This window comes from Gracilinanus agilis, chromosome 1 (assembly GCF_016433145.1).
Source record: "Gracilinanus agilis isolate LMUSP501 chromosome 1, AgileGrace, whole genome shotgun sequence".
In the NCBI taxonomy this organism is placed as follows: domain Eukaryota; kingdom Metazoa; phylum Chordata; class Mammalia; order Didelphimorphia; family Didelphidae; genus Gracilinanus; species Gracilinanus agilis.
In genome coordinates, this window is record NC_058130.1 from 190,052,586 (window position 1) to 190,078,850 (window position 26,265).

The 26,265-nt window shown below is 34.6% G+C and overlaps 1 protein-coding gene across 1 annotated transcript in view; it reads left to right on the top strand.

Moving 5' to 3' along the window:
- Nucleotides 1-26,265, top strand: part of CBWD3 (COBW domain containing 3) — a 66,293-nt gene that overhangs the window by 16,458 nt on the left and 23,570 nt on the right. Inside the window, 5 exon segments of the mRNA XM_044657358.1 lie at nucleotides 2,673-2,732; nucleotides 10,886-10,923; nucleotides 16,814-16,860; nucleotides 19,135-19,221; nucleotides 26,174-26,218. Of these exon segments, the coding sequence (XP_044513293.1) occupies nucleotides 2,673-2,732; nucleotides 10,886-10,923; nucleotides 16,814-16,860; nucleotides 19,135-19,221; nucleotides 26,174-26,218 (277 nt within the window).

A 26,265-nucleotide genomic window follows, 5' to 3' on the forward strand; every position in this document is an offset into this window, starting at 1 on the left:
TGAAGTGAAGCTGAAGGAGTTAAAAAATGTCTTTGGGACATACAGCTGGCATCTAAGATAGAATTCAAACCCAGCTCCTTTCTGAATCCCAACTCTAGTGGTATATCTATGATACTATACTGACTCCCCCATTTGAGGATTAATTAAGCCCTTTTTCTCCCAAAAACAATTTGATGGGATAGCTAGGTAGTGTTTTCTTTTAAAATTCTCTGGAGACTATATTTTAATTTGTAATTATTTACTAAATAATAGAAAGTGGGCCAGAGAAAGAGAAGAAGACCACCTGTAACTCGGGCCTGCCATTCCCACTAGGCCAAGTACTGGGCCTGTGCACACCTTCCTGCTCTGCATTCCCAGCCCAAAAGGAGTCCCTCTTCTCGGGACTCCAATTTATGCTCTAAATTACATCCCTTCTCAAAGCCTCATGGATTGGAGGTCTCTGACCTCACTCAGGACTAGAGCCAAGGGGTCTTTTAGGCCCTGGAGTCATGAGACCTTTAAAACGGCGGCACATGCCCACCACTATCTTTCCTTGACCTCACTTTTAAGTAGTTCATTTAGAGATAAACAACAGACTTTGTCTGCATTCTTAATTCATTCAAAGTGGGGTAAGTTGAAACTTATTAAATAACGCCCTTTATAAAATTCAAAATTTGTCTTGGGATACCAAAGAAAGGGGTATATGCTAGTGTTAAATTTTCACAGAAGCCCAGTGGATAGAGCTCCAGGCCTGAAGACAGGAGATCCTGGGTTTAAATCTAGCTTCATATACTTCCTAGCTGTGTGACCCTGGGCAAGTCACTTAACTGCCCTTGCTTAACCTTTACCATTTTTCTGCCTTGGCTCAGCACACAGTATTGATTCTAAGACAGAAGGTAAGAATTAAAAAAAAAAAATGAAACTAAGGCAGAAAGAAGGGCTTAAAATTTTTTTTGAGATTAATAGACAATACAAATATTATCTCTATTTTTGTGCTTAAGAAAACAGAGGTATAGACTGTTAAGCGACTTAGCCATATAGCTAGCAAGTGTGTTTCAGGACTCTGCTTCCTGACTCCCAAATTGAACAATCATTTTCTTTTACTATACCTTAGAGTAAACTATTCTTGAGTAACAATTGATGACTTCTTATTGTCCTAACACAAATTGTTTACCATGATTCATGATTTTGCAGTATTGTACTTTGTGGAGGGAAAATCAGCTATCATAGAAGAAAATTAAATTAAGAGTATTATCATTTGAAAGTATGTTTTTTCCTCTTGTTAATTAAAAGTATAGTTTTGATCAAGAAAGTGAGGGAAATTCATATTGTCAGCTGTTCCCATTTAGGGGACTGACATTCTCCTGTTAAAAGCCAAATAATTGTCATGGTAAAGTAATTTTCTTGAAAAGAAAGGACATTGATTCAGCCCCTGTTACTCACAAATCCTATTTCAGACAAATTGGAAAACTATTAAGCTTTTTTGGAAAAAAATCAATAGATATCAGGAAACCATTAGCTCTTGTAGCCCTTGCTATATCTTGCATGAGTAATCACTGTAAACAGCTGACAGGTATCTCAGTGTTGACACAGAGTGATGCTTGAGGAACCGCATCTTGTCAGTGCAAGTGGACAGCTTTAGACATTGGAATGAGTTCAGTTATCATTGTTTTCTTCCCTGGGCTTCATTCTTTTAGACAGCCTTGTCACTAACTGCAGCTGTGATGCTTTAAAAAATAAAATACTTTCCTTGCTGTCAGGTTTTTCTCTCCTTTGTGTTGTAGCATTGGTACACATTGAATCATTTCCTGTCAAAACAAGTTATTATTTCTTACTCAGAAATATATAAGCAATTATCCCTAGATCCAAATTTTATACCACCACTGCATCTTATAAATAACTATTAGATGTATATCTTTTTGTTAGTTTTCTTGTCCTTTTTCCTTCTTAAAAATTAGCAAGCAAATTTCTTCTTTGGTAGTCAATTTGAGGACTTTTTTCCCCCAGGCTACTAAGGGACCATCACGATTGCTTTTTTAGGTCTCTTCTGTGAAATACATAGTTTTTGAAGTACAAGACTATTGCGATTCCATAGTAGACAGAATAAAAATACTGCCCTTTTGTCATACACATGTGGCTACTATTGAAGTTGCTTAATGATATTTGTTAACAAATTTTGTGTGGAAATTTTGTTTTTATGAATCTTTTTTGGAGGGTAGAATAGTATTACTACAGAAAATGTTATATTATTTCTATCGGTGTGATTCTTTTAAGAAGATGACTTCTTGATTTCTTTCTTTCCTTTCTAGTGAAAGAAAATAAAAAATATTGTCTATGAATTAAAAAAAAAAAAAGGTTTGTCAAACACATTTATATGTGCTATTTTAAATACTCTGCTAGGCTTTATGTCTCCAAAGGCAAAAATGACAGTTCTTTCTCAAGAGGGGCTTGCGTTCCATAGAAGAATATAGTATCTTATATATATAATTGTATTGAAAGTAAATACAAAGTGATTTCAGCAGGAAGGAAATGGAATGCATTAGCAACTGGAACAACCAGGAAAGGCCTCATGTAGGAGATGTCATTTGAACAAGCCTTGAAGGAAACTTATGTTATCTTGTATCTGTATTTGTATTTGTTTACAAAGATTTTTCATTGTTTTCATTAATATTATTGTGTTGTGTCAATTATAGGTGCTGTTGCTTCCATGTTTTGGGTTGATGCTGAATTAGGAAGTGACATTTACCTTGATGGTAAGAACACAAATACTTTATCATGTTAAAACCACAATCCTTCGGTATTTTTTTAAGTAAAATTTTAATCACTTTTCCAATTCAATTTATTAAGCATTAGTTGAATTCTTGACTATGCTAGTCCCTGAGAGAGCTATAAAAATGAATAATGGTGATTCTCCTTAAAGATCTTATAGTATATTTTTTAAAATCATTTTATATACTTAAGATTTAGAACAAGTTGAACAAAATAGAGTGAATCTCCAAGTAGAAACCCAATCTTTGAATTATTTTTAATTTGAATGAAAGGAAAAATAGCAAATATAGCATACTTACTTGCCAAAATATATTTGCTATCTTCCAAATACATATGTCCATTTAAGATTGTTGTTTTTATTTTTGATACAGTTGAAGACAAACATATATGCCATTCTTCCTATTCTACTGATCACATTTGCATCCCTTCCTTTTCTTTCCCTATTTCCTATTATTCTTCATATGTGATCCCTTAAGAGCAGGAATTCATTGTGTTTTCCCTTCCTTATTATCCCCAGGAGTCCGCACTGTTGCTAGCAAGTAGTAGGCACTTAAAAATGTATGTTGACTTGTCAGTTTTTGTGGTACCTTACTATTCTATTACATGAGCACACCATACTTTATCTAGCCTTTCAGAAATCATTGGATACATTATTGATTTCTAATGTTTTTGCTATTAAAAATAAAGCAGTTAAGAAAATTTTGTGCAGATAAATCCTTTTTTCATTTTTTAGACTTGTTTAGGATATATCCTAGCACTGAAATCTTTGAGCTAAAAGTAAGGATCAGTTTTATAATAGTACTAACTTACTCATTAAAGAGTTTGCATTACTAAATTTTAACAGGCCCATCAACAGTATAAGAAATGTTAATAAACTTTGTTTCATCAACATTAAATTTTCGTATCTGTGTGTTTATATTATACACATATACACACATATGTACATGCACACATTGTCAATTTAGTTTGTCAAGTAGTATCTTACAGTTATTTTTATTTGAATTTTTCTAATTATTAGGGAATCAGATCAACTTTTTCCATGTTTATTAGCCATTTTTATTTTTTTAACCAATTACATGTAATAACAAATTTCCACATAAGTTTTCTGAAGTTATATGACCCAAATTGTTTCTCCCCCTCCATTCCCTCCCCTGCTAGAGCTGGCAAGCAATTCAGTCTGGATTATACATGTATTATCATGCAAAACATTATCATAGTATTCCTTTTTGTAAGTAAATAATCATATAAAACCAAAACCCAAAAAACGAAAACCCAAATAAACAAGTGAAAAATTTTATGCTTTCTTCTGCATTCCAACTCCAACAGTTCTTTTCTGGAGGTGGAGAGCATTCTTTGTCAGAATTGTCCTGGATGATTGTAAACAATTTTTATTTCTATAAAACTTGCTTGTTCATGTCATTTCACCATTTTGCAATTTCTCTATACCCATATATTCAAATGAATCTGTGATTCATTAATTTAGGATCCTCTAGTGTTATAGATCACAACTCATCCTGGGCAACTCTTCGCCATATCTGCCCATCATTTTGCCACAGGGACCCATCTGTACTGGCTTACTTTCTATCTTCTCTTTTATTATGCAGCGTCTTTTACTCCTCTTCTTCAGAGCAGAATCCTCTATAATAATGTATCTAAAAGAATTCATATTGACTACTTGGAGGTTCTTATACATTTTTGGTATGAGATAATACTACAAATAATTTTTCACAATGTTTCTTTTTTTTTAAGACTTTGTTCTATACAGTCTTTTTAGTTTTTCATATCTCTCTATTATATCTTTATTAATTTCTTTTTTTTTAACCCTTAACTTCTATGTATTGGCTCATAAGTGGAAGAATGGTAAGGGTGGGCAATGGGGGTCAAGTGACTTGCCCAGGGTCACACAGCTGGGAAGTGTCTTGAGGCCAGATTTGAACCTAGGACCTCCTGTCTCTAGGCCTGACTCTCAATCCACTGAGCTACCCAGCTACCCCATTAATTTCTTTTATTTGATAAACATTTCTCTTCTCCCCACAATTGGAGAAAAAGTCATTCCTTTTTCTTTGATTTCTTCTTTGCATTTATTGTGTAGATTGTTGGTCCAGCTTATTAGGATATGGAATGAGATGTTATTCTGGGTCTAGCCTAACAGTCTGATCTAATGATTTTAACTTTGAGATTATAATGTGGTGATTCTCTTAAGGACCCTAAAATGCAAAAAACAATTTTACTTTAAAAAAAAAAGGATACAGTATTGGGTTAAATTTAAATAAAATGCAATTCCCCTTCATTTCTTCATCCACCTTAGCTGCCAGGAATGTTTGGTCAGAAAAATGTTATCATATCCAATAGAGTAATGGAAATCTAGCCTCCAGAGCCTGACTGCATATAGGCTGGGCTTGATTAATCAAATCTCAAACCACCTTCAGCCTATATAAAATATATATTATTCCTGCAACAGACCTGGATCTTAAAATCATTTTTTCACCATGCATCTATCTAGTTGTCCTAACAGTTTTTGCTTGCTTTTTAAATTTATATCTTTATCAAACGTGAATCATTTATAAGGTTATCTATATGTCTGGGTTCTGTAGTTATTTACCCATTTTGTCTATAGCATCTGTCTATTCAATAAGATAAGCCTAGCAAAGCAAGTTGAATCTATACTTAAACTTAGAAAAGAAACAAAGTAGATTCAAGTAGAGATTAGTAAAAATTAATAGATAAATAAAACCAAAATTCTTTTCAAACTGACAAAATTAATTATGAAGCACCTCAGAACATTAATCAAAAGAAGGTAAAGAATTGACATAACTAAAGTTAGAAATGAGTGAAGGAGATCACAACTAGAAAAAAGTTATTTCAAGCTCTATAAAAAAATTTGAGAACATTTTAGAACAATTTTAAAGAAATGATTTTCGAGAATAGAAAGGACCCAGAATTAGCAAATCAAAGGGAAAATAACCTAAGTGGATCACTCTCAAAAGGGAAAGTCAGTTAAGCAATTATAGGCAGTACCTTGTAATAATATCTTTGTATTAAAATTGAAATCTGGTACAGCAAGTTCTTATTTCATAGTTCCTATCAGTTTTTTTGCCTGTCTCATTTTCTGTATGAATTTTACTATTTTTGTCAAAAATCTATGAAATAGAATGATTGGCATTTTGATTTATTTTACATCATTTTTATGAATTAGGGATTATTGATAGTTTTACTTACTTTACTTCCCCAGTTTCTGTGAGAATCATTTTGAAATTGGCTATATAGAGATCTTTATTCTTTTAAAAAATTTTTTTTCCAATCTAAGGAATATCTTTTTTTAAATATTTTATTTTTTTATTGATTAAGAAAAGTTTTCCATGGTTACATGATTCATGTCCTTTCCCTCCCCTCCTTCCACCCCCTCCCATAGCAATTCCACTGGGTTTTACATGTGTCATTGGTCAAGACCTATTTCCATATTATTGATATTTGTACTAGGGTGATCATTTAGAGTCTACATCCTCAATTATATCCCCATTCTCCCATGTGATCAAGCAGTTGTTTTTCTTCTGTGTTTCTGCTCCCACAGTTCTTTCTCTGGATGGGGATAGCATTCTTAGATATTCTTTTTTTTTTTTTTAACAATTTTATTTTTTTTAACCCCTCACCTTCTGTCTTGGAGTATTGGCTCCAAGGCAGAAGAGTGGTAAGGGCTAGGCAATGGGGGTCAAGTGACTTACCCAGAGTCGCACAGCTGGGAAGTGTCTGAGGCCAGATTTGAACCTAGGACCTCCCGTCTCTAGGCCTGACTCTCAATCCACTGAGCTACCCATCTGCCCCACGAGACCTATATTCTTGATGGATTAACACCCCAATATTTGAATTTACACTAAATCTTTTTTATCCATTTGCTCATTTTGTTGATTTATTTACAGAAATAAAGATTATTTTTGTGGACTTATAAAACTATTTTGCATGAAGTCTTTCATAATATCACTTTTTTTGTTGATTGTTTTGAATTTCCTCCATACTGTACATAGGCATGCGTATTTACAGAGATAATTTAACTTTTTCATTGATCGTACTCAGTCCCTTACTATCTTTTTCATCCTTTATTGATAGAGATTAACATTTTTCAGAATGACAAGAATAAATAGCTCTGTATTATGAAATCCTTGTTTCTCATAGAAACTCCTCTGGTTTTTCTTTCTTGGATACAATATTAGCTTGGGTTTAAAATGTACAATTTTTGCTATGTGAAGAAAAGCTTCTAGTCCTTTATTTTTACGTGAATGAAGATTATTTTATTGAAATCTTTTTCTGAAATTAATGATATGGTTTCTTTTTTTGCTTTTTTTATTGATATGGTTTCTTATATTGATTGTCATTAAAACTTTTTTTGTTTGTTTTTTTTTAAACCCTTAACTTCTGGGTATTGGCTCCTTGGTGGAAGAGTGGTAAGGGTGAGCAATGGGGGTCAAGTGACTTGCCCAGGGTCACACAGCTGGGAAGTGTCATTAAACCTTTTTTGCCAATTTTAAATTAGATTTTGGAATTTGAGATAGCTAGTTTCCTTAATGTATTCCTGTATTCTATTTGTAAAGCTTCATTTTGAAAATAAATTATAATTGATATCTTCTGTTTTTACATCATCTCCATTTCCCAGTGTATTCCTCTCACACACCCAGAAATTCATCCTTTTTAACAATAAATAAAAGAGCGAAAAAAATTGAACAGAATTAACCAATACTTCAAAAAAGTCTGATATTATATGCAGTGTTCCATACCAATAGTTGCTCAGTTTTTTCAAGTATTTTATTTAATATTTTTGAGTTTATTTAGGCCTTTTTGGGTCTCATTTTTGTTTGAATTAGAGACTAAAACTTTGTTTGCTTTTGTAGCATTCATATTTTTACCCAATAAAGAATATGAGGCCAATCCTCTAGGAATAACATTGTTTATTAACATGTCTGCTAAAAAAAAAACTATTCTTTCCCTGCCCTCCCCCTCCTAAGTGAAAAAGAGCATGGGAGCAAGTTATGTCCTCTTTCTGATTGTCCTGACAGCTTAGCCTTAGGACCTACCCTGCCCGTTCCCATTGAGAGATGTCCTTTTTGGTCTCAGGACTCATATATACTTTTTTAAAAAAACGTTTACCTTCTTTTTTAAAATTTATTTGTTTTATAAGTTTAATTGATTTAGAATATTTCCCCATGGTTACATGAATCATGTTTTTTCTCTCTGCACCTCCCACCCCTTTCCCATAGCCAATGCGCAATTCCACTGGGTTTTACACGTGTAATTGATCAAGACTTATTGCCATATTATTAATATTTGCATTAGGGTGATCGTTTAGAGTCTACATCCCCAATTATATCCCCACAGACCCATGTGATCAAGCAGTTGTTTTTCTTCTGTGTTTCTGCTCCTACAGTTCTTTCTCTGAATGTGGATAACGTTCTTTCTCATAAGGTCCTCAGAATTGTGCTGGGTCATTGCATTGCTGCTAGTAGAGGAGTCTCTTATATTTGATTGTGCCATAGTGTGTCCATCTCTGTGTACAATGTTCTTCTGGCTCTGCTCCTTTCACTCTGCATCAATTCCTGGAGATCATTCCAGTTCACATGGAATTCCTCCAGTTCGTTATTCCTTTTAGCACAGTAGTATTCCATCACCAAGAGATAGCACAATTTGTTCAGCTATTCCCCAATCGAAGGGCATCCCCTCATTTTCCAATTTTTTGTCACCACAAAGAGTTTAGCTATAAATATTTTTGTACAAGTCTTTTTCCTTATTATCTCTTTGGGGTATAAACCCAGCAGTGGTATGGCTGGATCAAAGGGCAGGCAGTCTTTTAACACCCTTTGGGCAGAGTTCCAAATTGCCTTCCATAATAAACCATTACCTTCTATTTTAGAATAGATGCTAAGTATCAATTCTAAGACAGAAGAGAGGTAAGGGCTAGGCATTGGGGTTAAGTGACTAACCCGGGATCACATAGCTGGGAAGTGTCATAAATCAGATTTGAACTCAGTTCCTTCCATCTCTAGACCTAGCCCTCTAATCCACTCAGCCACCTAGCTGTCCCTCTTAATCCATTCCTAAAAAAAATTGAGGACCACCCTTTCCAAAGAATTTTTTAATATAGATTTTATCTACTGATATTTACCATATTAGAAATTAAAACATTTTATTTAGTATTATCATGAAAATAGTTTTGACCTTGTACATCCCCCGAAACAATTACAGGAACCCCTTTATGAAATCTCAGGGTTTCTGGCCCACATTTTGAAAATTGCTGATCTTTATTAATACATTTTGTGATCTCATCAGCCCCACTGGTTCAGTTATATCATCCCTGAAGTAAGGGATTCCGCCTTAGCCTCTCTCCTAAGCTACACTTATGAATTTCAGCTGCCTTGTGGAGATCTCAAACTTTGTATCCTAGTGGCATCTCATCCTGTCCATAACAAAAGATATATACAATTTTCAGAAGAGAGTAAATAAATAAATGCATCTGAAAATATAATAGTTCAGCATAATTTCTCTTAAAGAAATCATCAGACTCAGAATTGAAAGGGTCAATTAACAAGTTACTTGGACATTGTCACAGGACAAGCTTCTTGACCCTAGGGTCTGTGAACTTGTTTTCTAAAATCTTTTGATAACTCTGTCTCAATACAGTTGGTTTACTCAGCAAGCCTATATATTATTTTTTATGCATTTGAAAAACACTCGGAGGGGCAACTAGGTGGCTCAGTGGATTGAGAGCCAGGCTTAGAGACAGGAGATCCTGGGGTTCAGTTCTGGCTACAGATACTTCCTAGCTGTGCGGCCCTGCACAAGTCACTTAACCTCCACTGCCTAGCCCTTACTGCTCTTCCACCTTAGAACCAATACATAGAACAGGGTTTTAAGATAGAAGGTAAGGGTTTAAAAAAAAAAAAGACACCCTGATAAGCTTCACCAGACTGCCCAAGTTATCCATGAAATAAAAATGTTAAGAATCCTTGTAAAATAAGCCTTATGGAAGAAAACATGGTAAAGTCTTTCACCATTTAGAGCAGTGATTCCTAAACTGGGCGCTCCCGCCCCCTGGTGGGTGCTGCAGCGATCCAGGGAGGCAGTGATGGCCACAGGTGCATTTATCTTTCCTATTATTTGCTATTAAAATTTAAAAAAACCCATTGCCTACCCTTACCAATCTTCCACCTATAAGTCAATACACAGAAGTTAAGGGTTTAAAATTTAAAAAAAAAAAACATTTTTTTTAAATGAATTTCCAGGGGGCTAAGTAATATTTTTTCTGGAAAGGGGCGGTAGGCCAAAAAAGTTTGGGAACCACTGCTTTAGAGTATATGTGAATGCATGCAACATGGTGCCATTTAGCTTCTTAAATTCATTCTGCTGCTTTTTAATTTATATAATGCTTTACTTCTGTTTGATATTAATGATGTTCCTTAAACTTTGTTAAACATATATGTTTAGGAATTGAGATACTTGGTTTTGAGGCTTACATGGTTTCATAATATATCCTAGAGATACTAATAATCCAGAAAAATTAAAATTTTTAAAAAGGTGTCTTTGGAGAAAATATGGTTCTTGTATTTACTAAGAAATATTATAGTGGCCATTAAGGCTTTTCTTTTGTTTTGACAAAAGGAATTTTTATTGAAAGGTTGATTTCTTTGGAACGTTATGGCTTTATACTACCATCTTTACTAATGTGAAATAAGAAATGGAAATAAATTGTATGGTGAAATTAGCAAGAAGGAAGACAATGCTATTCAACTGCACTACTGAGTAGCTGTGTAGAACAGTAGAAATAGGACTGTTAGGCAGACATGGGTACAAGACTTATTTCTGACACATTACAAGTCACTTACCTTCTCTCAAAGCCAACTCAAATGTTAGTTTTCTGCCAGTTGCTAATCTACAGTACAACTTCTATACCACAGAGCTCCCCAAATGAATGAAATCACAGGTTTTTATCACTGCCCCACCCCCATCCTCCAAAAAGTAACATTTGAGTGAAATTCTGCATTGAGTAATAGATTAGTTTTTGTTTTTCATAGTTGAGCTAGTCAGTTTAGTCATTTTATATAGCATTTTTAAAAAGGTAATCATTTCAAGTGTATTTCCTCATTTTTTGTAGGAATTGTATCCGTTGTGGATTCAAAATATGGACTGAAGGTAAGATGAAAAGGCAGACTAGAATATATTCTTTTGAATAACTTGAGGTGTAGCCAATTTCTAAGTCATTCATTTTGCTTCTAGGAGACCTTAGAACACAGGAAAGATCTAACATTCTATGATAATATTCAGAAAAATTTTATCTTGAAGATCTATTTTGAATTTGTGATACCTTAATAAAAACTTTTTGGGATGCAGAAAACCAATGAAATGTGCAGGTGCAATGTATAGTACAAGTATGCTTATTTTTATTATAAGAATAGGATGTATTGTTCTGGAACTTGTAGGAAAAAATTCCATTTCCCTTTAAGGTTATGTTTCAAGTGTATTTATTATTCCTCTTTTGTATTTAAAAGAAATGTACCATATTAACATAAATTATGGCATGGCACCTTCACCATTATCATATATGTTTCATATTTGTTTAGTGGTGTAAATATGCCTCATAATTGTCTAAATTTGTACTTGTACCTTAGCAAGGAAAAGGATTAAATGGGCTATTTGGCATGGCAGAGGCCAAATGTTGGGGCCAAGTTTTGAATCATGTAAATACAGTAAATATTTAACATCTCTGCCACCTCAATTAAAAAAAAAACATTTTAAATTATTGAGTTAATATACCTGAACAAAACTAATATACTTTCCGGGTAAAAGAAACTTTGCATTTCCTAAGTTATAGGCTAGATAAATAACTTTTGCTTTGTATAAAGAATTTGCTAACCTGTCCAATTCCGATGGTTGCAAAGCTTGACCTCAGCAGCTGCTTGTAATTCAAAGAATTCTGAAGCTATACCAGTAATGACACTGAGATAATAGGCAGCAATTTAAGGGTGTCATGCTTCACAGATCTAGCCCATCACCAGTATAGCAGAGAAGTGGTACCCTATGGCCAGGCAGCCAAATTGAAACTGAAGTGGTAATTGATATCATGGGCTATCACTCTAATAGGATTGTCACCCAGTGATCTGAAATATTCATTTTTTAATCATGGGCAAAGGAATGAACAACTTAAAATGACAGCTCTCCACTCTCAGGACCTGCCACCCAGGCCATTGACATTGTTCTTTTCAGTTCTACAAATCTGACATTTAATGCAATAGAATCACTAAGTGGAGAGTTCAGGAGAGAAGGTCAAGAGAGAGGTTTCTTTTTAGTTCTCCTATTATTACACAAGCTGTTGAAACAATTCAGTCAGAAAACAGTTTGTATTAAACAAAGGCAAGAAAATAAACAGATATTATGCAGTAGGGATTTTTAAAAGCTCAAGTAGTATTAGACAAATAAACCAACTTATTTGAAAAGAAAGGTTTCTCATTTTTTATGCTGACGTGTTTGACAGCTAATTTTTTCTCATTGTAGTCAATTGTGTTGTGTTATTAACAAAGTCAGTTTTAAACTGGTATAGATTTTTACAGTTGGCATACCATTATATTCCCTCCTAATTTAGTAGCTATATATACAATGTTCTTTTTTCTCCCTCTTGTTAAGAGATAGACTGAATTGAAAGTGGTACCTTCAATGGAATATAGATCATTTTGCCTAAGAAATTTTTTTTAACCCTTTGGCAAACATCAGAGCTTCTATGTGATGGTGAGAAATCTTTTGGAAATAAATCTTCCAGTGATTTGCAAATGATATTCTTTAATGATTGTCAGTATAAGTAGAAGCTTCTTTTTTTTTAACTTGAAAGGATGCCAACATTGTTCTATTGTATCCATTTAAAAATGTAGGCCCATCTTTCTAGTAATCAAATTGGATACAGTTTACTATTTTGATTTTGTTGTACATAAGGCAAACATAGAGTATGTCCTATATTTTAAAAGAAATTGGGGTGAGGGTTGTAGGAAGAAAAAAGATTGTTTTGCTGATATCTCCAGTTCTCTTTTCTGGAACTGTATTTAGGATACTTGATTAAAAAAATACTAGATAAATTTTATTTGCTTTTGAAAGTATTTTTAGAGCTCTTAGTCATTTTAAAGATGTTTTTAGACTTTAAGACCAGACTCTTCTGGTTTATTGGTTTCTGTAAAGTGGTATGGACTAGAGAGCTTAGACTATACCCATGTTAGCAAACCTATGGCATCTGTGCCAGAGGGGGCTGCTCCCCTCCCTCTCTCCATGCATGCCTGAGGACATTTCTCACTTCACCCACCCTCTAGCCAGCAGCCCAATGGAGGTACTTCCCCGTACCCCTGTCTGTGGTAAGTCAGGGGTCTCACATGCAGCATATGAGGGTTGCAGTTTGGGCACTTGGTCTCTAAAAGGTTTTTCATCACCGGACTATAGCATTAAGCCTTTATGGGATAGTTAATTTTTTAATAATGAAAGTCATTTGTTGAGGAATGTTTTTTTAAATGGAAAAAAATTGTTAATCACCATATGCAAAGCACCATGTTAAGAGCAGGAATTACAAATACAAATGTGAAACTATTTGCCAGTTTGCAATTTTTTTATTAAATTTTTTTTTTGGTAAAAATTTTCTTTCCCTTGTACCTTCCCCTTTGCCTTGAGAAACAAAGAAAATAAAACCCTTGTTGCAAAATACTTTGTCAGTAAAGGCAACTTCTACACTTGCCATATCCCAAAACAGCATGTCTCTATTTGCAACCAGAGTCCTCTCCCTTTTTGTTAAGAGGAAGGCAACGTGCTCTCTCATGAGAATTGTAGTTGATAATATTTTGCTCAAAGTTCCAAAATCTTTTAAAAGTTTTTTCTTTTCACAATATTGTTATTAATGAATTGTTCTGATTCTGCTACCTTCACACTATATGAGTTCATACAAATCTTCCCAGATTTCTCTAAAACTATCCCCTTCATTATTTATTATAGCCCAAGAGTATTCTGTCACATTTATATGCCCTCAGCTTGTTTAGTTATTCCTCATTTAATGTTCATGATCTCAGTTTTCAATTACTTGCATTCTTTATATATATATGTATATATATATATATATATTTGTTTGTTAGTTTATTTGTCCTGAATTTAGACACCAAATAAGAAGAGTATTTCCAGATGTAGAGCAGAGCAGAAAAAAGAGGATTACCCATAAAGCTGTAAATCTGTACCACATAGTACACTTTTCTTCACTTTCTAGGTTACAATAAATTGAATGTTATTTTTGAAGTTGGCCTGCTTATCTTTTTACTCCTGATTAGTTACTATTTTCAAAATACTATTGTTATTATAGCATTGTTAACTATATGCCATCTTATTAACTCACTTTCTCTATAGTAATTCAAAAAGTAAATATCACTTCATAATTTGTTTTACCCAGAAATAATCCATGTCTTACCGATTCATACACAAAAGCTAATAAAAATTGTACTGTAAGTATATAGATGTCAGCCATGTCAGATTTTGAGAAACAAAGTTTTAAGGAAAGTAGTATTTGCAGGTATTTTATATAAAAATTTGACAAAATAAAAAAATTTAAGATATATTTTCTATTATATGAATAGGGATGCATGAGTGTGTTTGACATATAAAATTTTTCACACAGAAAAAAATTCACTGTATCCATATTTCAGCATGAATTGTGTCTTTTGCTGTGGATGTAACCCCAGATATTTAACTGAGCATTTTAGTATTTGATAAAATGGAATTGCTATTTGGAATGCTCCAGTTTTCAAAAGTTACAAGAAAATACCATTTTTTAAAACATGGCATATTTTCTACTACATTAAAAAGTTTCTTAAGTTTACATAATAGGAGTACATTATGTCTTATAAAAACTATGCTTATTTGGCTTCCAATACAGTGATCAATATATCTTCATTTTCATAGAAACAAAGACTCCCAGATCTGAAAGAGACCTTCCAGGTCAATTAGTACACCACTCTCTCCCCCCTCATCTTACAGGTGAGGAAATACAGGCCTAGAGAGTAGGTTTAAGTTGCCCAAAGTCATACCAATAGAATGATTCCTGTTAATATATTTGGTGTTTGTCCCCCAAAGAACAATAACCTGACATTAGCAGAGAATTTGACAGGCTTTGGGGGAAACAAATGCCTTATAAATCCTAACTCAGTTTACTAGAATATTAATTTCATTTACTACATGATGTGTCAAACTAAATGAAAAATATATTTCCCCAGGAATCTCAGACCTAACTTAAAAAATATTCTCTGTTCTGTGAAAGTAAGCTCAGATCCAATTTGTTTGAAGTTTATAATTTAATATGCATATTAGTAATTATTAACATTTGTGTAACATTTCACAAATGTGACTACTTTTCAGTAACTTGTTTTTTTAATAATCTTCACATTTTAATTTGTTCATTCGATGAATTTTTATTATGCCCATATTGTAAACTCCTATCTGGGTAAAGAAAGTAGACTTATAGTAGCCATAAAATTTAGTCTAATCATTCAGATTCCTATGATATGAGTTCACATGTCGGGTGCTTCTAGAAGGGAAGGAGAGTAGAAACAGAATTTTTAACAAGCTTCCTGGGACTCAGTGACTTTAATTCTGTAAAGATAGGTGAGTGGTGAAATTTACCTTTTACCTAGGGAAATGAATGTTATTCTATAATCTATTGGGCAAGTGCTTAGATGTTTTCTGGAGATACTATGGCCCTCATGGGCAAAAGGGAGTCATATTGTCCTTTTAATATATCATATTACAAAGAGGATAATCCAATCATAGGATCCTAGATTTAGAACTGGAAGGAATCTTTGAGGTCATCTAGTTAAACTCATTTTAGAAAAAAATGAAATGGAGGCCCTAATGAGTACTTCTAATGAAACCTCCTAATTAGAATCATATCTTTGGGTCAGTCCTTGCATATTACAACAAGTAATATTGCTTATTACAAGTTCCAGAGAGTTTTTTACCCTCTAATACAGGTTACAGGTTTTTTTACATTGGACTTTTTTAAATTTAAATTTTAAATTTAATATTTTATTACATATTACATATTTTATGTTTTAAATCAAATCAAAGAAAATATACATTCATTGGTATATTGGAGCTAATTCATACTAGAGGCTTATTGTTAAATTTACATTGTAAGCATTTATATCCCAAAGCTCAGCAACTGCTACAAATTAGAGTTTGATTTATTGTTTTGTTCATTATCTAAATTTAAGAAAAAGTTAACAAAATGTTAACTATAGAAATTAAATTTATATTTATTTATTTAAATTTTTTTTTTAAGCCCTTAACTTCTGTGTATTGGCTCATAGGCAGATGAGTAGTAAGGGTAGGCAATTGGGGTCAAGTGACTTGCCCAGAGTCACACAGCTGGGAAGTGTCTGAGGCCAGATTTGAACCTAGGACCTCCTGTTTCTAGGCCTGACTCTAAATCCACTGAGCTACCCAGCTGCCCCTAGAAATTAAATTTAAAAGTATGTTGTGAATAATTTTTTTTCTAGTGAGCTAGTTGCTAAATGTTTGTCAGCATACCAATGAGTGTATATATTCCTAAAGCCTTTTTCTTCTTCCCATAAAGAATGAGACAAGTTGGAATTATTTAGAATAAAAATATTTTGTAAAATTGAATATGACTGACATATCAAATGTATTATAGATTTTTCCTTTTTTAATTCAAGAATAATTCTTTCCCTCTTAAAAAAGTGAGAATAAATCCTATGTTTAAAAAAACAACAAAGTAAAGTCTAATACTTTTAGATATGTGACTGATGTCAATACTGGATAAGAAATCTTTGTTTATGAGGGAAACAAACATACTTTGGACTGGGCTAATTATCAAGAAAAGTTAATCTTGAAGGAAGGAGGTTTCAATCATATAAAATATATATGTTAACTAATACCTAGACACATTCAAAGGAGAATAAAGGAATCTAAAATTAAAATGTCTTATATTGATCTAATTTTCTTCTTATTTTGACAGGTGAGTAATCTTAAAATTTGTCCCTTTTTTTCTTAGCATTTAACAGAAGAAAAAGCAGATGGGCTGATAAATGAAGCAGTGAGGTATTGATTGAAAAGGAGCAATACACAGAACTTTAAAATAAGCTGATTGTTTGGTAGTTAAATGAAAAAAAAATTCCTTAAAATAAAAACAAAATACACTGTAAAATGTGAGGTATATATTAACCAAGGAATATATTCATATTATTTTCTGTTCAAACTATCACTTTTAGATAAAGGCATTGAACTAGACCTTAGGAAGACAAAAAGCTCCTTCTTCCCCCCCCCCCCCAAATGTTAATTTCCTACTTTGAAGGAGCTTTACACATTATCTGGGGACCTAGCACATCCATAAGAATAATGCAAGTTAGGGAATTGAAGAGCAAAGGAGCAAAGTGCTCTTAGAGTAACTGAAGTTAGAGAATGCAACTGGGTTTGTGGAGAAGTGAATCAGGGAAGGGGAAGGTTTTGTGTAGGAGATGATACCTGAATTTTGAAGGGAGAGAAGAAACCTGGAAGAAGGAAGTGAAGAAGGCTGTACATTTGAGGCTTGAGGAAGACTTTGTTTGAATGCTTGTTGGAGAGTCCACTTTGACTTGAAAGTAGAATGCATAAAGGTGAAAAATGTGAAATTGAGATGGAAAGGAAGGCTGCAGGCCTTAAATGTCAGGAGTTTATTTTATACTGACAGCCATAGGGAGCCAGCAGAGTTTTTTGAACAGAACTATACCTTAAGATGGTGATTTTGACAGCTGGATTGGAAAGGGAAGAGATTTAACAAGGAGAACCCTGTTCAAGCTATTGTAAAAGTCCAGGATAATGGCAAAATGGGTCTTGAGCTAAAGGAGTGCTTTTATAAGTGGAGAAGATGGACAGAGATGAGAGCTGTTTTGAGAATGTATTTGATAAATGATTGAATATGGTTAGAGATGGGGAAAGAGTCAAAGGTGAGAAATATGGATAACTTGGGTGGTGGTGGTACTCCTCACAAAAACAGATCTGAATGAAGGATAGCTTTTAGGAGATGATGAGTTCTATTTTTTTTATGTCCTGAATTTGGCTGGCCAACAGGGTATCCAGTGGTATATCTGGCAGGCATGCAGACAGAAATGCAGGACTGGAGTATAATAGTTTTATAAAGATTTGAGAACAACTTTTGTCAAAATTGTAAATGAATTCAGGGGAATAGTTGAGATCATCATAGACAGAGTATAGAGTCAGGAGCCCTTGAATCTGGGTGGGAAGTACAAATAATGGTGTAGCAAAGAGACTGAGAAGGGATAGTCAAACACCTCTCAGGAGAGCCAGTAGAGAACAGTTTCATGGCAGCTAGAGTGGGGTAGAGAAGCTGCAGAGGTCAAGAAGCAAGAGGTCTGAAAAATGGCTATTAAACTTAATTAAACATTCATTGATAATCTTTGATAAAGCAAGTTGAGATAGAATGGTGGGGATGAAAGCCTGATTTGGGAGATTTGAAGAATGACTAGATGGAGAGGAATGGTAACAGGAATTTTGAATGTTCTTTGGCACAGCAGCCTTAGATATTTCTTCCCTGATGAACTGGTAGTCTTTTGGAGTGTGTTTTATTTTGAATCATCAGAATATTACTAGGTATGTGCCCTCTACAGTTAGGTACTTATCTTTGTGATGATGACAGAGAGCTATAGTATATTTGTCTTATTATTTTTGTCTTCTTAGCTTCATAATAGCCAAAGGAGGTCTGAGGATTTCTCCTTTAAAATGTAGTCAAGATAACTATTATTTGTTGCTTTCTTAAGTATTACATTTTAGTGAATAACGTACTCTTATTTAAAAAACCAGCTTTACAAGCAACCAAAGAATCATTCTCATTGGCTTATGAGTCCATTGTTTGACACTTTGGGGAATCTATTTACACTTTTCTTGGTATTAAAATTATTTTTGATTAACTGATATTATGATAACAGTGATGAGACTGCCCTACTGAGAATGAATTGAGAATACACTATTCATCCCTATAAAGATGATTATGTTAATGTAATATTTTTCTACATCATAAGCTTCTTGAGGGCAGAAATTTTGTCTTATTCATCTTTATATTCCTTACAAAGCCTTGCAAGTGAATGTTCCACATGAAACACTTAGTAAATATTTGTTGTGATCAGATGTTTAGTTTATGGTGATGAGTGTGATTCACTTTAACTATTTAAAGTGTGATAAATCAATAGTAGTAAATTGTATTACTCTTATACAGTAGTGTGTTGTTTTTTTTTAAACTGGGGATGATGATTTGAAGAAGCTGTTCATATTTAAATGTTTAGTTTCTTAATCCTTATATTTTTATTTTTCTTAATTTAGGCAGGTTGCTTTGGCGGATATTATCATAATCAATAAAACCGACTTAGTTGCAGAAGAGGAGTTAATTAAAATAAAAACAATCATCAGGTACAGGATTTATATGCTGACCACCCATTTTTTTGAAATATGTTACATGTATACTCTACCTACTATTGTTCATTGGATTAGTAGCATTCTCAAAAACATAGCTTTCAGCAAAATGATCAATCCATAGAATTGTAGATTGAAAACTAGAAGAAACCATAGAGATCATCTCTTCCAATTCCTGTCCTTTCATAAATGAGCTGAGATCCATAAAGGTTAAGTGATTAGCCAAGATCCCAAAGATAGGGGGCAGCTGGGTAGCTCAGTGGATTGAGAGCCAAGCCTAGAGATGGGAGGTCCTAGGTTCAAATCCAGCCTCAGACACTTCCCAACTGTGTGACTCTGGGCAAGTCACTCGACCCCCATTGCCCACCCTTACCACTCTTCCACCTATGAGCCAATACACAGAAGTTAAGGGTTTAAAAAAAAAAAAAGATCCCAGAGATGGCAGAGCCAGGATTCAAACGCTGGGCCTTGTTCTCCAAATTTCAGCTCTTTAGGAATTCTGTCAGTAAGTGGATGGTTGGACATAAGATATAACAGAATTTTATCTTATTACAGAGTTTATTTACAGTGAATTCTTGTTGATTGAAAAACATTGTTGGTTGAGGCAACATTAAGCCTTTTTCCAAACATTCATAAGTCATGACCTGTGTGAGAATGTATTTTCAGAATTGGCATGAATCATTCAATAGTGTATATTATGTTTCATACCAAAGTATACATATCTTGCAAATAACACAAAAGTATTTTTTTAGCTCTCCTTGTGTCATTGATTAATCCTTAAAATAAAGAGTAAGGATAATGACATCTCAGTGGCTCCTTACTGTACCTGTATCATCTACTTCTTTTGCCTGGCATTCCAGGCCTTTGATAGCTCAGCCTTGACCCATCTTTCCAATCTTTTCTTCTATTATCTCCCAACATAAATCTTCTCTTCCAATAAATTTGTTTTACTTGCTGTTCTATGAGCATGCTTTATCAATTTCTTCCTTAGTTTTTGCCATGTATCCAGCTTATATTGCCCTCACCCTTCTCTTTTTATTCTCTCTATTACTCATTTTTTAAGGTTCAGACTTAATTCAAAGTCTTCTGTGAATATTTTCTTGACTACTCTTGTTCAAAGGGGTTTTGCATTCCTTTGTTATCTTATGGGACTTGTCTATTATTATCCAGGACTACTTGTGCTTCTTTGTATCATTCAACTTGTTGTCTTATCCTTTCTCCTTTGTTAGATTTAAGATACACAAGAGTTGGAACCAAATCTCTTACTATCTTTATAGAATCTTAGTTGTGCCCCTTCCATCTTTTGGATATTATGAAACTTCGCTGCCACTTCTCTTTTTGTATCTTTCATAGAGTTTAAAATATAGACAGCTAGATAGCACAGTGGATAGAGTACCAGGCCTGGAATCTGAAGGACCTGGGTTTAAATATGGTTTCAGAAACTTCCTAGCTGTGTGATCATGAGCACTTAACTTTAGGTGCTTAGGGCTTAACACTCTTCTACCTCTAAAACAGTAGGTAGCAGTTTAAATATACATATGTATACATATTCATATGTCTGTGTGTATATATACACTCTTATGTGTGCACATGTGTTGTGCTCTCCTTATATCCTATGCCAAAAGATAGACCAAAGTAGGGCCAAAGTATATTTTTCTTGAGTAAATTAATAGATAGCTATTATTTTAATGACTAGACAGAAAAGTTCATATCACTTTCCTGCAGTAATTTTTATTGACATATTTTGTTTTTTCACATCATCATAATTTCTTCCAGTATCTCCCTCCACTAGATAACCATTTTTATATTTGTTTGATATAACAAATAGTATTTTTTTAATGAAAAGGAAAAAAAAACAATAAAACTAATCAGTACATTGAAAAATCTCTGGAAAATAGGTGCAGTGTATTATATACCTGTGGACCTCCTACCCTTGGAAAGGAGTGGTGCAAAGGTGTCCTTTTATATCTTTTCTTTGAAAGAATGCTTGTCCTTTTTCATTTTGCAATAATCACATTTGCTTGTATAATAAGGTTGTTTCCCATTTACATTATTGTAATTAAGGCGTACATTGTTTTCTTAGCCCTACCAACTTCATTCTACATGAAATTGTACATATCTTTCCAATCTTCTCTGTATTCATCACATTCATTTAATATTATAAGAAAATACCTACCCCAAACCAGTAAGTAACACATGCAAATGGTGATGCACTAGACTCTTTCCCAATAAATTCAGGAATAAACCAAGGATTCCTCAATATGATACTCAATATGATTTGATATACTTCTGGAAATTCTAGCAATAGTAATGAGACAAGAGAAAGAAATTAAAAGCATAAAGTTAGGTAAAGAGATAAAACTATTCCTGTTTGCTGATGGTGAAAGAATAATGGTAACTGACAAATAACAGTAACTTTAGGGGAATGGGGAAATATAGTGAATTAGAAAGGAAATAGCAGTACAGCTACACAGCTGATTACAGAGAGGTAACACAATATAATTTAGCTAGGGAAACAAACAGTAACAAATCAATACAGCCATGGAAACAGTTTAAACTAAGTGGGTTCTTGAAGGAGACTACCAGGAAGTTTTTATAAAAGGGTTGTTAAATGTTTTAACTAGAACAGGTAAGGAGAGGAGACGGTTAGCTAAAATCTCAAGTCTATGACCAACTGCCAAAGGAATGTTGTTTGGAGAATTGGCCTACACTACTCTATCTACAGACAGACAGCTATGGCAAGGCTGTAGCAGCAAAGGGAATTTGGGAATCTCACATAGCATGTCTCAGGATGATATCCAGATGAAATTAAGGCACAGGAACACTTCAGGACACAGCAAGATAATCCAAAAAGCTAGGGGGTATAGAGCTTTCTGTTGTACAACAACAACAGGAAAAGCATCCAACTCTACCTAGATCTTGATTGTAGATCAAACTCCATTATTGAGATCCCAAAGTAGTCCACAGGCTTAGTTGAACAAATGCCACAGCCTCCAACACTCTCCCAGGCAAAAACTGTCACCACTTAGCCTCTGGGGACAAACCTCTGAACATTCTGGGTTTAGAATGTTCATAGCCTCAGTTAGGGTTTAGCCTGGTCTGTCTTTTGCTCACTATTATAAGTCTATCTATAAATTTCCTATAAAAGTGGACATGATGGTTTGCCTAGATCAGTGATGGCAAACCTTTTAGAGATGGAGTGCTGGGCCCCACCTCCCCCCGACCAGTAATGGTGAACCTATGGTAAGGGTATCAAAAATGGCATGCAGAGCACTCTATGGGCATAGGGCGCCACCTCCTCATCCCCCAGTTCATTACTAGGAAGGCAGAGGGACTCAGGCAGAGCTGCTCCCCTCCCCCTCTCCACCATGTCTGATGACATTTTTTCCCGTCCCCTGCCCCTCTGCCCAGCAGTCCTATGGGAGTGCATGGGAGGAGTAAGATGGGTGACTCACAGGCAGCAGAGCTGGAGGGGAGCAGAGTGCTTGGGCCACTCCCTTCCACCTCTCTACACTCTGAAGACATTCCTCACTTCACCTAGGCCCCCATCCAGCAGCCCAGTGGGAGTGCTTCCTCTCTCCCCTATGCAGGGCACATCTGATACTTGGTGGTTGGGGGTGGGGGGGGTGAGTTGGCACTTCATCTCTAAAATGTTTCCTACCACTGCCCCAGACTGAGTGTTCTGTCCTGTTCTCCCTCCCACTTCATGCCAGGTGTGCCCCACCCCCCACTTATACCTTACCCCTTACACAGGGAAAGGAGAAAGTGCTCTCATTGGGCTGCTGGGCAGAGAGGTGGGGATGTGAAAAAATAGCATCAGGCACAGTGGAGAGGGGGGAGGAGAGCAGCTTTGCCCGAGTCCCTCTGCCTTTCTATTAACAAACTTGGGGTGGAGGTGGTTGTGTACCCACAGAGAGCTTTCTGTGTGCCATCTTTGGCACCCATACCATAGGTTCACCATCACTGGCCTGGATGATTAGCACAGATACTAATTGAGATATTTAATAGCTTTAGCAAATTTTCAGGCTTCAAAATCTGCAAAGATTAATATAACATATTTCTGCATAATGAAAAAATCCAAGAGGCAATAATAAAAAGGGAAATACAATTCAAAATAACTAGAAAATTTATAAAGTACTTGGAGATCAGCATGCCCAAATACAAAATGCCTGAATGGTTGGAATTATAAAATGCTCCTTAAAGAAATTAATAACAATTTAAATAGCTGGAGGAATATTCACTGCTGATGGCTAGGCTATACTAATATAATTAAAATGACAATATAAAAGTTAATTTTCAGTTTTAATGTTAGGCCAATTTAAAAAAGAAATTCTTAAGAGAACTCAATGGAACAATAAAATTTATTTGGAGGAGCAAAAAATGTAGATTATCAAGAGAAATAAAGATAAGAAATAGGGATGAAAGGAGAAGAGCATTTCTAGGTCTTAAAGTGTATTATAAAGCAGTAGCCATCCAAACCTTTTAGTACTAGTTTAAAAAATAGAGATGAATGTCAATGGAATAGACTATAAGGAGAATCAGAAACTCTGGAACCCTCTTTTAAAACATGAATGATTCTTAGAAATGTATGTTCATGGGGGCAGCTGGGTAGCTCAGTGGATTGAGAGCCAGGCCTAGAGACGGGAGGTCCTAGGTTCAAATCTGATCTCAGACACTTCCCAGCTGTGTGACCTTGGGCAAACCACCTGAACCCCATTGCCTACCCTTACCACTCTTCTGCCTTGGAGCCAATACACAGTATTGACTCCGGAAAGTAAGGGTTTAAAAAAAAAAAAGAAGAAATGTATGTTCGTGGAGAATAGGGGCTTAATTTTTTTCCAACACATTTAATGCTGTTTTTAATAGAATTTTTATATTATTTAAATTTTGGAAAAATTGTCCTTATCCATCCTAAGAAAGGTAGTGTACAGAATGTTGGTGTAGAGCAGTGGTTCCCAAACTTTTTTGGCCTACCGCCCCCTTTCCAGAAAAAATATTACTTAGCGCCCCCCCAGAAAATTATGAAACTATTTATTGAACTCAGAATAGAATGTAATACAAAAAAAAAAGTATGGCCATCACCACCTCCCTGGATCGCTGCAGCACCCACCAAGGGGCGGTAGCGCCAACTTTGGGAAGCACTGGTGTAGAGACTTTCCTTGTGCTGTTGTGGCTACTGAATTTTAGTGTCAGAGATACCAGGAGTCTGGCAGATCCTGTGCATTCAGACACCTGAATCTCCTTTGACTCTGAACATCTAAATGACCAAGTTTCAGTGCCTTATTTTAAAGTAAGGGGAAACAAAAGATTTTCAAGAAAACTTAGGAGCTAACCATAACCATAAAACATAGAACCTAAACATTGACCACAAAACATTTTGTCATAAAAGGAAGAAGTTAACCAGTAATACTTCTGCTCTCAACTACCATCTCTATAATCAGTATAGTAAGGTAGAACTCAGCAAGATAGCTGCCATTTGATTGTCACATATTCAGTAATAATGTCATTGTTAATCATTGAGATTTCTGCTTTTCTTTTAAAATATATTAGATACAAGTTTGGGAGGAAGGATTTTGAAAATCACTTACATCTCTTACCTTTTCCCTTTACTAACTCTTCACATTAATATTCTGTTGAATAAAGCTTAAAAGACAGTGAAAGACTATAGGGAAATGTAGCCATCATGTAGCCCAACAAAGAAAGCAAAAGATAAACATTACTTTTGTAAATTGTTAGAAACAGAAAAACTTGCTTTTGTAGCCTCATAGGTGGGATACTTAATCTGAAGGCAGAGATTAGAGGATATGGACATTGCCTAATACATGTAAATTTACAGTCAGAGATGATTATAAAAGATTAAAATATTAAAGAAAACTCGACTTCTTTGAGCCTCAGTGTCATGTATAAAATGAAGGTTTGAATTAGATGATCTCCAGGGTCTCTTTCATCTCAAAGTCTGTGGTTCTGGGAAAATGGAGGATTAATTTGTGCTGCTTCATCATCATCATCAAAAGTGCAGTGAGAAGGTAGGTAGCATGCAACATGAGTAGAATGAATTAAACAAAAACCTCTGGACCTCTAACAGTGAAGGTAGCATACAGATTAGAAATTATCGCCAGGAAAACTACTCAGAAAGGGAAAAAAACTTGTAGTTTTTATGACTTGTAAAACAGTTTTGAGCTGAGTTTTCAGACAAAACTGAAGGACATGGGATGAAGTCAGAGTAGGTAGGTTAGAGATAACATTCATTGGTTGTAGACACAAGTTAGGTAAAATCAGGTCATATAGGTGAAGAATCAGTGAGTAGAAACTTAAGCTAATCACAGAAAGAAGAAGAATCTTTTGGGGGGGTGGCATTTAAGGTAAGTAATTATAGTTAGTAGAACCTATAGGAGGAAATTTGAAGAGACCAGAAGACTGAGATCTCATGTAATCACTTAAGTGGTCATAGGACATCCAACTTGGCATATAGCCATTATCCCAATATAACTTCTAATTCTGCCAGGGTTTAAGTTACCTTCTGAAGAGAGATGAGTATAGTAGATTCTAAACCCCAGAACAGAGAGTAGGACTTTATGAGTGCTGATTTTGCAAAGGAATGTCGTGTAGAACTGGGCCCTCCAGGAAGCCCTGAAACAGCTTAAAAATGAGACTGCTGGTTAATTCAGAGAAGAAACTATAGGAAATCTTTTTGTCAAGGAGGAAAAAAAATCTTTCCAAGAATAGTTGGTATCCCTTTTATTAACTGGGGCATAAGTATATTTCAATTTTGAGGAAAAAAATAATTTCAGTACTAGGTATATAAAATTTTCAGTTTTTTTAAGTAGTTATATGTTTATATTTGTATGTATTTAGTCCTTGTTTCAGCAATAAAGTTCGTTACTTTTTGGTTTTACTTTGGATTTTGAACGTATAAAACTTTTAGTTTATTTCTGTATTTTTATTTCAGGTCAATAAATGGACTGGGAAGAATTTTAGAGACCCAAAGATCAAGGTACTTCTAAATCTCTTATTACCAATCATATATTATATTCTGATAAA